At 35.4% G+C, this 16,447-nt stretch overlaps 1 protein-coding gene across 3 annotated transcripts in view; it reads left to right on the top strand.

Annotated features, from left to right (window-relative positions):
- The window catches only part of WDR35 (WD repeat domain 35), a 39,734-nt gene that overhangs the window by 540 nt on the left and 22,747 nt on the right, over positions 1–16,447 (top strand). For 2 of the 3 annotated variants that reach the window (XM_027455276.3, XM_072036477.1), the window contains exons 3-12: positions 701–772; positions 2,396–2,488; positions 3,366–3,494; positions 3,710–3,843; positions 5,231–5,396; positions 5,492–5,637; positions 7,241–7,366; positions 10,271–10,456; positions 11,024–11,056; positions 13,127–13,187. In XM_027455276.3, coding sequence (XP_027311077.3) covers positions 701–772; positions 2,396–2,488; positions 3,366–3,494; positions 3,710–3,843; positions 5,231–5,396; positions 5,492–5,637; positions 7,241–7,366; positions 10,271–10,456; positions 11,024–11,056; positions 13,127–13,187 — 1,146 coding nt within the window. The remainder of the gene's footprint in view (positions 1–700; positions 773–2,395; positions 2,489–3,365; positions 3,495–3,709; positions 3,844–5,230; positions 5,397–5,491; positions 5,638–7,240; positions 7,367–10,270; positions 10,457–11,023; positions 11,057–13,126; positions 13,188–16,447) is intronic. The other variant, XM_027455277.3, reaches the window with a different exon arrangement.

Raw genomic sequence — 16,447 nt, 5'->3', positions numbered from 1 at the left:
ACTCCTTCCGATTCTCTAACTTAACAGCATGGCATACATCTGAAGCCTGTACACAGATGTTTATAGATTTGTGTAAGTGTCAAAGGTGCTGCTGCTTTCTTCTGAACGTTGTTTTCCTCTAGCTTGTTTCACATGATATGCCTGTCATTTATCTAGCTTTTATAGCTACTACTTATCTAGCTGATAAGTACTTTAATATCTACTGAACTCTTCAGTGCTTCTTCTTTCAGGGCATACGCTTCATTTTTGTTATTGCTATGTGGACTTCCCGTTTATTTTCATACTCATTTCACTATTTTTTTTTTTAATGTTCTCTACCATTAATCTAAGGAAAAAGTTGTATATTTCTTTGAAATAGTATGAGTATGCTCTGAGAAAAGTGAACTCCAATAAATTTTCTAGTTCTTTTAAAACTTTTTCTAAAAGTAAATAAGCTGTGATAGCCATATGTTTTCTTTGTTGTTTTTGGTTTATTTCTGAAAAGTTGCTCAGGCTTAGTGAGCATCCGAATTTGGATGACAGATATGGGTAGCAAATACATTGAACTGAGGAATGGAAAAATCCATCCTATAGATACACCTTCTGTCTATTTTTAGGGGAATTATTTTAACGATTAAAGCCAGTAATTAGAGCTGAAGCATTATTACAGTAATAGGTATGCTTTATTAGTTTATTTTATAATTGTTTTTGTTATTTTTAGATGAAGCAAAAATAAAGGGACTTGCAGCTCCTAGTAATCTTTCTATGAATCAAACTCTTGAAGGTCATAGTGGTAAGTCTCCTTGAGCATTTAATGTATTTTGATCAAAATGAAAAATAAAGGATTTGGGGAAGTTGATAGAGTATTTTTCTCCAATTTTTAATTAAAAGACTAAAATAAAGGATATCAGCATGAAGATCACGTATGTAACAGGTTGGATATCTACTTTTACTAAGTTAGCTGATGAAAGACCTGTAGTTAATCTTTCATGATTTGTGAATGAATTACGGGTTTGACTGATGTGACCTCACCCCAATTCTTCTGGCTGGTGTGGTATGCATGATGCACAATGAATGCTGCACAAATCAAGCCAGGTTCTGCCTACAACAACTTACGTTTTGCTTATGTGTTCTCCATGGTTAGGTTTATAAACTTTGACCTTTCAGCCTAATCTGCGTGACTTTCTAAATTACTTGGGCCCCATTCATTTTTCTGAAAAAGAAGAATTGATTGATACTAAAGTGGATGATACTATTGTATGTGTTCTATCACAGAGGAACTTATTTTTTTTAATTATTTTTTGATAATATCTAAGATTTGCATATGTTATGGCAGCTTTACATTTTCTTCTGAAGAAGTCACAATTCAGTAAATCTCATCTCTGTTTTCAAAATGTCTTTATTTTCTCTTCTTATTGACAAATTATATATGTATGTAGACTGCAGCATGGTATACAAAGTTTACAGAGGTTAGAAAACAGGCTGAAGTATTTTTGAAAGTAAACATTGAATACAGGGAAGTCATGGAGGAATCAAACTCTTACATGTTAAATGGTCATCATCCACAGAAAGGGAGATACAAAGAGAATGCTGAAATCCTTAGAAAATTTGAAGGAATGGTCTTTTATGATGATTTGTAGTTGAAACCTGGCAATGGATTACTTTAGGGGCCTGGTTAAACATGATGGAAGAAATTAATTTTGAAGAATTGGTTTAGTGGATATTTTGAATGGATGTCTTTGATTGTGAAATAGGTTACAGTTCCCCTCAAAAATCTCTGACATCCAGGATATCTTTGACTGTGTCTGTGACTGGACTTGTGACTGAAATCTGGAGAAATGAAAAGGATACAGAGGAAATGCATAACCACTGGTGAAGAAGTGGAAGTGTGTGATGCTGGAAGAGGCCAAGTTCATACCCAGTATTGAACTGATGAAATAAGATGGTTGTTAAAAAACTGTTTGAAGATGTTTCAAGTCAAGTTAAATGTTCATGAGGAGGATCCCACGTGAAACTTGATCTGAAGGAGCTGTGTGCAGAGTGTTCTTTTTGGTAATCAGGAGGGAGATTTTGTTTTCAAACTGCAGCTCTACTGAAGATCAAGTTATTTTTATGAAGAGGAGGAAAAAAATATCTTAAGTCAAACTGCAAAACTATGGTTTGGGTTTTGCTTACTGAAACAATATTCTGGGTAGAATTTAGAGAGGATGTTGCTCAAGTGGGTGAATAAAGGACCAGAAGGATCCAATTAGAGCAGAATTTTGGAAGAGAAAGGAGTGGTGTAGTAAGAATGCCTAAAACTAAATCAATCTCGGCAGTGCAAATTCCTGTAAACTCCGGAGTGATAAAGTTGTGTGTGGTGGTTTTCCTTAATGTATTTAAATGGCATAAACACAAGATTTGTATAATTCTCTAGGTTCTGTGCAAGTGGTGACATGGAATGAGCAGTATCACAAACTAACAACCAGTGATCAAAATGGGCTCATCATCGTGTGGATGATGTATAAAGGTACGCTACAGGACAACTTTAAGACTGAATAATATTCCACTTGTGGGAAATCATTTACCAGTTTTAATGGTTCTTTTTCAGAGTTCTTACTTTGCAGATTTTAAAAGCTGAAATAGATACAAAACTTTTTCCAGGTTCTTAGTGTGATTGTAATCTAAATTTTTCGTAGTGTTGCTTATGAAAAGGAATCTGTCTTCCAGAGGTATCTTAGGAAAAGATACTGGTGCTTAGCCATGTGCTTGGTAAACTGCTACAGATCTCTTATTTTAAATTTGTTACTTTATTTTTTTGGAGAAAAATAGTGTGTTGAACAATAAAAAGAAGGACATAAATAATCTCTCTTAGTTTTTGAGAAGAACCTGTAAATTACTTTGTACTCTCAAACTTCGGCTCCCCTCTGTTATTTCTTGTTTGCCCATATTTTTTGGGGGAATAAGTAACTCACACCTGAACACTGGATTTCACACTGGTGTAGTCTTGCTGGAGTTTTTACAGAATGGGTGGAACAACGTTTTTTTAATTCCTTTCCAGAGCAGTTTGTTCCTATAGCTTTTTATTACATATTATACTGCAGTCATATATAACTTGTTATCCCGTCTTTGTTTTTATAAGCAGACACTTGATGTTTTTCCATTTTATTGAATACCTAGTTTAATTTGTTGGTAATTCTTATAAACTTTTTGTGTTTTTGTACTATTTTGTTTTTAACAACTTCTGGAATTTATATTAGTATCAAATGTTGTTATCATCCAATTTGCATATCTTTTTAACTGAGAGTGTTTTTTGCTCTTTGAATTCAATGATAGCGTGTTTCTTGAATCTGCTAGAGGGTTCTCAAATTAGAAGTATGACTCAGTTTTTCATTTGTTCCTAATAGGTGCTTGGTATGAAGAGATGATTAACAACAGAAATAAATCTGTTGTTCGAAGTATGAGCTGGAATGCTGACGGACAGAAGATTTGTATTGTGTATGAGGATGGAGCTGTGATTGTTGGATCTGTGGATGGTAAAACTTAAGCTCTGCTAATTGTTGTGCTATATAGCTTCCATTTTTAAGTGTCATGTATGTAGCAGCTCTGTTTATGTATATAAGTACAATTAGTAGTTACTTTAATAGTTGTTGCTTTGAACTTTAGCGGTTTCAGTTTCTATACTGCTAACATGCATCTTATTTTTAGTTTTGTGGTATGATTATTAAGTACAATAAATGTTATGTTACAGGCAATCGCATCTGGGGGAAAGACTTGAAAGGTACACACCTGTGCCATGTGACCTGGTCCTCTGATAGCAAAGTTTTACTCTTTGGAATGTCAAATGGAGAAATTCACATTTATGACAGTCAGGGAAATTTTATTGTAAGTTTATGGTTGGTATAATAAAGATAATAACTTTAACATGCATAAAAAAATACTTCCTCTTAATTTATTTCATGTGTGGTTCTTTGTACAGTATTTATATTCAAACTTGCTGCAGCAGCACTTCGTTTTTAATGAAAATATTTCAAGAAAAGAAGTATGTTATAAATATTTTATTCTCGGTAGCGAAATGATTATCATGGCAGCAAATGCCTTTTTGCTTTGCAATAGTTAGTGAAAATGTAAAAATATGTATGGTGATGGTAGCTAAATTAAATTAAGCTCATGTCAAAAGTACTAGTGTACTTTTAGAATAAAGCTTTAGTTTATTTTCCTACTGATCTTGTCATTCTTCATTATGTAAGGAATGTTGCATGCTTCAGAGGAAACCTGGTAATAAGTGGTAAAAATGGTGGAAATAACTACAATATTGCTACATTCCTGCAGTGGTTGTTTACTTATTTTTTTAATCTACTTATTTAGAATATTAGAATAACTATGATAAAACACTAAGCAGAAGTAAAACTTTCACTTTGGGAAGAGCAATGTATCTGAAACCATATTGTTCGTTTTTCAGATGCTATTATGGTGAATTTTCTTTTTTCTTTCCTTCCTTCCATGAGAAGCTGTTACCCTTCCCATGCTCTTTTCTTTAATCCGTTCTTGTTTCTTCCTGCTGTGTGTATTATGATGTTTCTAACATGTGCCATAAATTACTGAGATTCCTTAAATAAGTTGTTCTCCCAGTCCTTGCTTTTCTCAACAATATTTACATTTGTCCTTTTTCCCTTAATTCTTCCCTTAAGTTACCTGGCAGCCCCCTTCAAAGTGATCTACATGCATTCTTATCTGTTCAGGGCATTCTTTGAAGGATACACACTAATTATAATTGTTACAAGAGTAAGCTTACCTTAAATAATATTTTAAAATAATTGAAACAATAATACACAAATTAGAATATCAAGTAAGAGTCTTTTGCCTAGAAAAAAAGTAACAGGAGGGTTATTTAAAAAAATAGTCAAAAAATAACAACAACAACAGAACTTGTGGCCAGGAGTGATTTGAAATCATTTTTATATTTGGTGGAGTTCCAGTGGGGTTCCTTGCATGGTGGTGTGCGGCTTTTGTGCAAGTGCATGTTTACTTTTTAAGTTACTTTTCAAAGTGTGAAAATGCCAGAAGTTCTTCTTTCTCGTATGTCTTATCCAACCTTGAATAAGGAACTCTTTCAAACTATTAAATTTTTGATGAAGTCAAAACTTTTCTTTGTGCAGGAGAACAGTTTTGCCCATATGACTGTCTTTTGCAGTATATCAGTTAACCTATGAATTGTTCCTCTAAATAGCATGTTATGTATGACTTTAAATAATTAACCATTCTTGCCTAGGTGAAAATGAAACTGAGTTGTTTGGCAAACTTAACTGGAGCATTCCGTATTGCTGGAATACATTGGTACCATGGTACAGAAGGCTACATTGAACCAGATTGTCCTTGTCTCGCTGTCTGTTATGATAATGGAAGATGCCAGATAATGAGAGATGAGAATGACCAGAGTAGGTGCAAAATGTGGGATGCTAATTACTGAGCTGTTCTTGACCCAAAATGTCTACATGTTTAGATTTTTGACGTTTATTTCTTTAAAAACTAGATCCTATCTTGATTGACACTGGTATGAATGTAGTATGTATTCAGTGGAACCACTGTGGAAGTGTGTTGGCAGTGGCTGGCTCCCTAAAAGCAACTTCTCAAGATAACAATGTAAATATTGTGCAGTTCTACACTCCATTTGGTGAGGTAAAAATATTTAATATGTTTATACAGCCTAATATGTTCTTTATTTTAGCATGTTTTGCCTATGTGTTCATTACTGGTGGTACTTGGATGCCAAAATGTTTAGTGGTTTTAACTTGCGCTTTAGTATCTATGACATCCACTTGGATCTGGAAACACGAAAGAGGATTGGGTCCCCTTTTAGAACAGCAAATTGCTGGCCAGATGGAAAATCCTAGAGCATCTCACATAACACTAAATTGTAGGATATGTATAGTATTGGACTTTGAACACCTGACTTAGGTATCTGAATTCGCACTACAGTTAACTTGGAATGTTTAGGCAGCAATTATGAAGCTAACGTAATGTGTGTGTATCAAACATGGAAGTGCTTGTCTTTCTCTGCCAGCTCTGTAAGAGACCCAGGCTTCTCTAGATTAGGAGCTTACAATAGGGCAGTGAATGCTCCCTTCTGTGGAATCAGTAAAACTGAGAAAATGGCATCTGGTATCACTAAGAGCTCAGAAATCTTACAAAAAGTAAGCTGTTTCTGATCTTTGTCATGTTGAGGATCTGGTTCTCTGAAAGCTTTTGTATTTCTACCTTTTTTGTATAAGATGTTTCTCAACTGTTGAACCTTTAACAATTTTTCTATAATGCTATTTTTGCTTTAGAATGTAATTTCATTACTTTCATTTGCCCTTCTAGTACTACATTTAGAAACCACTGAGTTAGTGTTAAGTGTAAGTGTGAAGAAGCTTTGTCCCTTGCAGAGAGGAATATCTGGTCAGCCATGAGGGTAACTATGTTAAGGATAGAGCAGGGAGCTATGTTGTGAAAGGAATTAAGAAGTAGCAACCAAAGAGCTTCCCACAAACAAGTTGTCTGGGGACTATGGTTATAGTGTTTGAAAACGTTAATTTCTTTCAATTCATTGTTCAACTTCAGATACTCTAACAAAATAAAGATCTATTAAAAAAAGGGAAGTATATTTCTTTGCCATTAAATTATAAATGGGCATCAAACTACCCTTCTTAGCCTTTTTGAAGGGCAGGAGATACAGGGACAAAGAAAATGTCCATTGCCTTACTGCAAATTCCATACGTATGCAGCTGATTCAATGTATGCTCTTGACATAGATTAGGTGTATATCTCTATTTGTTTAAACTATCAGCTGTAGTTAAAGGTGTTGTACTTCAACTGACTTCATGTAATTTATACACTTTCTGCCAGTGACAGTGAAACTTCTGAGGCATGCCAGGTATCAGTACTGTTGTGTTTATTTTAATAGTAATTGAAATAATAAAGGTGGTTTAGATTACCAATCAAAGGAAAAATGTTTATACTGTCATTCTGTATTTATTTTTCTAAGTTTGAACTATGACTCAATTGGTATGCAAATTAAATGTTTTCTTCCTGAAAAAAAAAAAAGAATGATAAAGATAAATGAATGCTTATGCATATTAAATACCCTGCCTTGTTTGCATGTATATGGTAATTTGGGAGTCATTACGAGGTACTGCAAAGAAAATCTACAAGTTTGTATTTAATGAACCAGCAAAACTGTTGTGTTTTGGAGAAGTTTTCCTAGGATATGTTCAATATCTTTTTATTTTTTTTCAACAAGCATTTGCGCACACTGAAGGTTCCTGGCAAGCAGATGTCAGCCTTGTCTTGGGAGGGAAGTGGACTGAAAATTGCACTAGCTGTTGATTCTTACATATATTTTGCAAACATTCGGCCAGATTATAAGGTAAGTGGTTGTGTTGCACTTAGTAGGAAACTGACTAGGAAATCTGACCAGGGAATTTGATTGAAAGCAAAAGAAGATGCTGCCTAACTAGAGGATAAAGGGATAGTTAGGTAATAAATAGATTTATAAGCCAATCAGATACAATGCAGAAGTTACTCGTGGAAGGCAAGTGCAAAATACAATAGTCTTTTTACTGGCAAGTTTTTTCTCATTGGGCAAGAAATAGTTTTCTTGTCCTGTAATAGCTGTAATGTGGAGACCCAGGTTATTGTATTGACTCTTTTTTGCTATGGAATGGGTTTCTGTGTGCACGTTTACAGTTATGTGAAAAGAGGTAAGTGGATAAACTGAAGCATTGGAACCTTATCATGTGTGCTGATCCCATTCCTGAGCTCTGTTGTGAATTACTTTGTCTAACTTTCCAAAGACAGAGCCTCGGTAGAGGCCTAGGGCTAGTCAGTGATAAGGGGAGCACTCAGAGGACAATACGAAGTCTTATTCCATCCACTAAACAGCCTTCCTTTGAGAAGACCAAGGTTCAAGGAACAGAAGTGTAGTGGCTGTGTCACAGTTCTTTCACTCTCTCCTATTGGAGTTGTTCCATGGTGTTAGCATGGTTGGGTAAATATTTACTGAAGCATATTGGAAACATTTCCTATGTACTGGGTAGGTGCCATGGTCACTGTGGAGTTGTTCATTCTTTTTATTTTTAGGTATTTACGCAAAATAGAGTGACTTTTTTCAGATCTTTAATTTAAAGGCAAACTTTTTTTTTAATCCAACAAGAAGAATAAAACTAATACTCTGGTATTTGGCTACTTGTTAGAGTTCTGGATTAAGACCACACCATAAGTTAATGTAGGGACAATGTTTCTTACATGCTCTTTTCCCTGTCTGTGACCGGTAACTTTTTCCAGATTTTGGATTTATTCAGGTCAGCTTTTAATTAAAATTTCAATGGAGTTTTTGACCAGGTCATATCATTACTGCATTTTTTTTGAAGCCTAGCATATAAATCAGTGCTTAATTTATGATTTCTATTTTATCAACACTAGCGAAGCTTTAGTGAAACGTGTGTGGAGTTATTGGTGATGCAATGACTTACCAATTGTTTTTACAATGAATTGTGGTTCTATTTTCATAGTAAGGAAATGTGTGCTCTGTTAGTATTAACAGAATTGAGCATGATGCTGAACTTGGCAGTGGTTAAGGCTGTCCTGTAGGTAAGGCTACAGGAAGGGCTCCAGTATTTTCATTGCTCTTTAGTTAAACTGATTGAGCTAGGTGACACAATAGGAATTGTTTGCACGTTTACTGTCATGTTGTGGTGGTGAATTGATAATTTGAACCAGGAGGGATGTGTAGAAACTGGAACAGTGGAGATGAGTGCAACCTGATAGGTGTATTTTCTATTTATATTTAAATTCCCAATAAACTTGCAAGTCTGTATTCAGTCAAGCCTAAAGAATATTTTTATCTGTCTACCAAATCAGTGTTGGTGTTCTTCTAAACTGTAAGTAAAATAGTCCTAACTCTGTGTTTTGTTTTTTTTTTAAGTGGTTACTGTTCTGTATAAAGTGTTGTATATTTCTTTTTGTCCCAGCACAGAGTATGTTCTTTAATCATCAGTGCATAACCACTGTGATTAAAGAGAGAGAGAATTATGTGAGGGACATAATGCACCTGTATTGAAATGTATTGTTCCACGTGGTAGTGGAACATCACTGGTCAGTGAGTTTTAAAAACAAAGCTGCCAGGAAGCAATCCAGGAAGCAAATAGTTTGTTGCAAGTCTGCTGGAAGAAGCTTTGGAAATTTGAGGTGGAAGATAGTCTTGCAGGAAATGCTACTTGATGCTTGCACTGGGACGTGTATAACACACGTCTGGAACACATATACTGCTTTTCCTAAACACTTTGGTATCTGCGAGACCATGTGTATTTCCAGATCAGGCATGGTTTTCAAATTAATAATAATTTGGAACCTCAGTTTTAGAAATAGCGTTTGTAAGCTGGTGGCTTTTTTCCTTTTTATTATTACATTAAAGTGAAAAAAAGATGTGTTCAAATGATTGCTGTAGCAAATAAACTCTAATCTGTTGGTAATATACCCAGCTTCAATGTTAAATACTTTTATGGTGAAAGATGCATGCCATCCTCCAATGAATAATACACTTTACTACTGTTATGCTCTTAGCTGATTATATTGGTAACTGTTTTACGAACTGTTTCTTATATGTTGGAAATGTTTTTTATTATTAATTTCTATAATTTAGTTGAATGCAATCAAATACGTCTTCATAGTTTTTTATAGTGTTTGAATGTTCTATTTTTCATTTTGCCTTTTTTTTCCCTCCTTGCAATATAAATAGTTCTGTTCTTCTAGGGGGGAGGGGAGGATTTTTTCTCATGTTGTTAATATGGAAGAAATGATGTGAGTTATTTTAGTGCTCTAATATAATTGCTTATTTGGTCTGCTTCAGAAATTGCACTGTTTGAGGTGTTTGCTATCTTCCCCCGGGAAATGAATGTTGATTTTCCAAATCACTTGTCAGAGTAAACATTTTCATGACAAAACCCTCATCACAGTGGGTATTTCTGTGTTGTTCTGAACAAGGAAGAAACAAAGGAAGGTGGAGTCTTCTAAATTTGAGAATGATCTTCCAATTCTGATTGGGACAGGTTATTTTGTGTGATAGGAATGTTTCTTTTCCCAAATTATGCAAATAAATTATTACCAGGACTGTATTCATATACTCTAAATATCAGGTCATCACATGACAGGTAAAGAGCATGAAATGCTGATCATGTATATTAAACAAACACTTTCTCATAGCTGTGAACAATGTATGATTGAACTAGTGGAATTTCTTGCAGGATTTATCAAAGTTGTCTTTCTTTGGCAGTGGGGTTACTGCTCCAATACGGTGGTTTATGCATACACCCGACCCGATCGTCCAGAGTACTGTGTAGTTTTCTGGGATACAAAAAACAATGAGAAATACGTGAAATATGTCAAGAGCCTGATTTCCATAACAACTTATGGAGACTTCTGTGTTTTAGCAACTAAAGCGGATGAAGATCAACCTCAGGTATAATCTTTCTTTTAAATTTCACTTGAAACACCTTGTTGCACATGGCAGTGTTTTACAGCTAGAATAAGGTGGTATGTAACATTCTGAACCTGTCTCAGTGTGTGTCACTAGTTGTCATTTGACAGAAAGGCAATTGAACAGGTTCCATGTCTAAAACAAAGAACCCCAGCAAGCAACAAAACAATAGCAAAAATGTGCAGAACCTGTTAACTACCATTTTTTTTTGCCTCCTTGTAGTCACTAGTAAATTAATGAAAAGTGCGGCCTTCAGGATGGCTGTTTCTTTAGACATAGTTTAAAAATAATAAATTCGCTAGAAGTAGGAAAACATTGGGATGTTAATAAATATTTAATAGTTGGAACTGAAAAAATGAAATTAAGAAAGGGACAACTCTTAGGCGATATAAATGCTTGTTACAACAAATTGCTTTTTTTAAAAAAAAATCTAGTGACAGATTATAGGATGGAGATATCCTTTGGAAAATGTATATTCAGTTAACATTAACTGTCACAGATTTTCTTACTGGGTTCATTTCTGAATTATTTTCTATATTGCTTACAAAGGAGGAGCATGAGATGGAGTCAGTTGGCGCCACGGTAAAAAGCGTTTTAGTGCTGCTTTGCTTGATTGTGTAATAAATGGCATGCTATGATAAGGTCTGAAAATATGGTACACATGGACAAGGCCTTTTGGTGAAATTGAGTGCAATGAAATGGGATTTTCGGGGTTGCATTTTTAAATTATGAAGCAAAGAATGGTGGGATTTAGTGTAACTTTCTTGAAAATAAATAAGAGATTTAATTTTACTGTCTGAAAATTACATGATAATTACCATGTTTAAATTCTTTTGAAATGGCTCCAGACGGCTTTAATGCTATGGGGATCAGCTTTTAGGAACTGAAGTAAACGAACTTACCCTTTTGGTAGTAGTTCATTAGAGTTGCTGTCTGAAAAAACAGATGTGTTTTGCAACAAGTTTCAGTCATTAGGGTTGTGATTTCAAGAGGGCAAACTGTGCAATAGCTGATGGAGCAAAAAAGACTAATTTTGGCAGGAACTGTTTAAAGGCATTGCAGGAAGAAGTGAGTATTGGTAAGTTACAGAGAACTCAGTTTTGATACCCACAGTGAGGCTTCAGCTTTGAGCAGATCAGACAGTGCAAACTGCTTGGTCCTAACGCCACCTGGTGTAGCTCATGCAGTCTCTGTCACTCCATCACTCCTTAGTCATCTCTGATCTGCTGACCTCGAGTCTCAGAAATAAGTAAAGTGGGCATAAAAGATTAATTCCTCTCCAATATTCACTCTTTATTCAATTTATGTTAATGTAGTAGAAACAAGCAGTAAGCAGTTAAAAAGCCAGTTGTGGCCTCCTACAGAGGTGGAGCCTCAATATATTTTTTCAGAAAAGGGAAAACAGAATGCTGGCTGAAAGTTTAACTTGACAAAGGAATAAAAAATATTTTTGAGGGATATTTCTGGTTTTGTTATCAGGAAAAAAATAGAATTTAATGAAAATAATTCCCTGTTTAGATCTTTTTCTCTGAAAAAATATAGTTTATATAGTAGACAAAACCCTAAATTCTATAAAGTCTGCTATTCTCTTATTATTGATAGCTTTTAATCTGGCAGTTTAAAGGGTAAACTGTACAGCAATTACACAATTACATGAATTGGCCAGATAGCAAAGGAGCTAATGAACAGCTAATTATCTTCCTTTTCCTGGAGAGTCAGAGTGGCAGCTCTTAGGTGATTCAAGTTCTGGCAGCACTGTTTTTTGAATTTAGAGTCTGCAGTAGAAATTGCTACTTAATTTCCACGTTTCCCTTTCAAAATGTTTGTATTTCCCATTGTGATGATAATAAAGCTATTTATCCCTTGATTCATATCTGGAAAAATGCATGCACTGGCACATTGAAGCAACCAACGAGTGTTGGTGTCTAAGCACTTTTCATATTTTCATCCACTTAAGTTTAACAGACCAGTCTGAAATACCTGTGCTGACTTAAAGCTTTCCAAAGCAGGACTACATGAGGGGTAAAACTAACAAAACCAGTCAGTTTTCAGCACTTATGTTACATTTGGGTGGAGGGATAGCCCTACTCACTGTTCTCCTTATGATCCAGCCCTCTGGAGGTTCAATGTCAAGTTCTACTAAGAGTAGAACAAGAGCCCTTACTTCTGTGGGCTGGCGAGATGGCCGGTTGCAGTTTATCAGATTATCCTTTGCATATACAGCTAGGCAAGAGTTGAGTTGCTGAATAAATGCTAGTGTATTGCTCATGCTAGTAAATAATGTCAGTGCAGCGTGTGCTCCACAGAGCAGGGAGTGAGGCTGGCTGTGTCACCAGCACGTTGTCTGTGGACCCCACTGGCGGTACATCCTACCTAGTGTATGTCGTCTGATTGACTTGCTCCTGTGCTTAAAACAGCTGGTTGTTTTCCTGCTTCGTGCTTGGCTTTGTTTATAGTGTTAATTGGCAAATACCACGCTACTATCATGTAAGCATCTTTGTATTTACTGCAGCCATAGTCCTTCTGTTTTGTGTTGCTGATCAGTGTTAGGTTGTGTGAAATGTGGGATATGCCTTCACAGACAGCCTTGTACAGCTTACTAATTTACAGAAACATGTGCTGTTAATAATACTTATGTTTATTTCCCTACAGTATGTGCTGGTTCTCTGTAATTCTATTGGTACTCCCTTGGACCCAAAATATATTGATATTGGTAAGCAATTTGCAACACTCACTGTTCATTTTTTTGGTAATAGCAGGAGGAAATCAGCCTTGAGTCAAATACACATATTGCAAAATTCATGTCCTATATTGTAGACTGTAATTAAAATGTAAAGTATTCTGCTCTGATAAATGACTTCCTTGTCCTATGGAATGGGTATGAAATGCTGTGGTATTTTTTAGTCTCATAATTGAGATGACACTAAATGAGAAGATAATTTTAGTCACATCAATTTGATTCCCTCTTGCCACCTTTTACAAGCGTGGTGTTACATCAGAATCTTCAGGAATAAAATGCTCAGGAAATTCAATACACAAATTTTACAGTGGATGGATTGGAAAAAAATAAACAACCGAGAACTGAAGTTAGTGGATATGGTGGTGATGTGCATGGGTTGTTGTGTGGTGTCTCCCCACCCTTGTGCCCCATAAGATGTCTGTATTGCTTACTAGTCTCCTGGACTTCCTTGACAGGTGGGATTGGGCTGAGGGGAGGAGGAATTAGGGACTCATAGGGCACATTTTAACTCATTTTACAGCTGTCATCTAAAATAAGTTGCATGAATCATTCCTGAAAGAGGCCTGTTCCCTCTGCATTGGATACAAAGAAGCCCAGGGCAACCAGCTCTTCTCTGTCAGAGATATCTAAAATTAGATGAGATGATCCCACTCAAACAGTTAAAATTAGCTTTGTGTGTACATCTCTAACTCTGCTTTTAAACTTTCAATTTTCTTGTGTTCTGTTTATGTGAGCTTTCTAAATCTATCTGTGATTGTTTATAATGTCAATAAATAAAATTAAGGTAGCAGTTTCTTTGTTTTCCCCCATTACTACCTGTCTCCTACAACCATCTCTACAAAACAATCTTTTCCAGTGGTTGAAGACAGTTAGAGAAATGACACTTAAGAGTTACAGTTGTTGCAACAGCATTTGAATTTTCCTGAGGAGATGAAACAATCTGGAAGAAGCTTCTCTCTTTCCTTTAGCTTAATTAAGTTGTCCATAATCTGCTACCGTTCCCTCTGGTGTTAGACGATTTAGTACATAGGCTGACAACGCTCTCTGCTAGTGTAAGTTCATGTGTGAAAATCCTTACAGTCTTCATCCTCACAGAAGGATAAATACTTGAGGTTAGGACTATTTGCATTCTTGAGGAATCCTGAAGAATTTTTATAGTTTCAGTAGTTCAGATGTAACAAGCAAGTCTTTCATTTGCATATAGCAACCACAGCCAAAGATTCAACTTTATTTTTAATACATACATCCTGTAAGACTTTAAAAGTAAGCCCACCAAACTTAGAGAAGGGATTGAAGGTAAAGTGAAAAGCCAAAGTGTAAGTTCAAACGCTTTCAGAAGACATTGTGTTGGTTTTATCATAGTTGCTTTCCTTTGTTGTTCCGTTATGGAACAACTTGAAATATTTTCCTGGCACAAACTGACCTTACGCGATATAGGTATTTGTATGCAGTCCAAGTCTGCACATACAGTATACTGCACTGTTTGTCACAGTGCTTCTTGGTAGCAGAAGGTATAATTGTTCCAGTTGGACAGGGTGCTGAACTTAAGCAGCTGGCTTGCCTTGTTAAGGACAGTATAGAGCAGAGACCTTGCACAACTTTGAAGGCTGTAACTTAACTCCCTGTTTTTTTCCCCACTTTGTTCATAACTTATAAGAAAATAATTATAACCTTGTCGATAAATGAAGAAAATCAGCTTTTACATTAATTATAATTATTTCATCAGGTGAGAATAATTACTCATAAGATATAAGCGCTATGAAAACAAAATTAACATATCTCTTACCCATGATTATTGGAGAGATGGTTTTGACTTGTGAAAAATATGCTGTCTGTGAAAATCTTGTTTCTTTTCTTTCCAAAACAATTTTTCATTTTTTAATGAAGGAATAAATCTCTGCCTTTAGTTCAGAAAATAATTTGTTAACTTGTTTTGAGCTCTTCTTTAAAAATTATAAGTACCATCTTTCATATATGTTTAAAAATGCTGATATTGACACCTTATTTAATTTGATTTATTTGATCTTTCACAAATGTTTGTGAAAAATGCCTTCCCATGTGATAGGAAGTTCCTTAACAGACCACTTGGTATTTCTGTGCTCCTGCTTACTTACTGCTCCTCTTAAGTGAGTGCTCTTGACTCCTGTGAGTCTAAACTATATTTTATGATTGTGTTGATTATTGCATACTGAACAGAAAGTATCTTTGGCTTTTCCAGACTGCCTCTTGTTGAAATAGTGAACACCTGATGCTCTACTGAGCATAAAGATTTTACTTCTCCTTGAGTCTTCAGTGTCCTGCAGGACTCTTGGGCTGCAACTTGGTAGGAAATTGATAGTGGAGAAAAAAAAGACTGCTAATCAAGGGATGTTAAGTAGCTGACAAAGCATTTGAATTATGTGTCTGAGAATGTGTGTTAAAACACAATTTGTATGCATTGTTAATTCTTATAATATCTTATTAAATTGTTTCAAAAAGTGATCTCCTAGTGATAAGGTAACTGACAGTGTGTAATGTTTGATTTGTCCTCAGGAGATGCAAATCTTACATTGTTTGGCTCAAAACCCAGTAGTTTAAGAAGGACTAACAAAAACTCGGATTATTCCCTTTATTCTGATAAATTATTAATTATGTCATTACCTTCCTAATGTTTACTTTTGCTAATGGTGGCTAAAAGGGATTAATCGGTCATTATGTGGTGGAAGGTTATTACTTTGTCCTTATTCTTTCTGTAGACACTGATTGATGGTTACACCTTAAAGCCCTACCTCATTTTCCTCTTTATTTTGTCCAAAGCATCTTTCTTCCTTTGTTTGCCGTGCTGTGTTAATAGCGTCCTCCAGAATAGCTAGTGTTTGCTAGCCTATAAATTAAACCTTTTTTAATTGTCTAGCATAATATCCCATCCTACAAAGGTACAAAAATTAACCAACACTTCCTTCTGTGCTTGTTTCACAGGCTTACAGACCTTTTGTCAAAGTCCTTTCACGAGTAACTAAACATAAATTACAGGAGGTTAAATATCTTCTTATATAATATATTTTTAACGGAAACAACAGATGGTATCTGCTAAGAAAATGTCACTCGGGCTGGATTATGTCATCTTACACATGCTTAGGAGCATTGACAGTTAAGTGTTATCTTTCACACGTGTATTAGTGCCCAGTGAAATGAATAAAACGGGCTTCTCAGCATATGGGCAGACTAGAGGCAGAGAGCTGAAGGAGACATGG

This window comes from Anas platyrhynchos, chromosome 3 (assembly GCF_047663525.1).
Source record: "Anas platyrhynchos isolate ZD024472 breed Pekin duck chromosome 3, IASCAAS_PekinDuck_T2T, whole genome shotgun sequence".
Taxonomy (NCBI): domain Eukaryota; kingdom Metazoa; phylum Chordata; class Aves; order Anseriformes; family Anatidae; genus Anas; species Anas platyrhynchos.
This window is presented reverse-complemented; position numbering and strand designations above follow the sequence as displayed.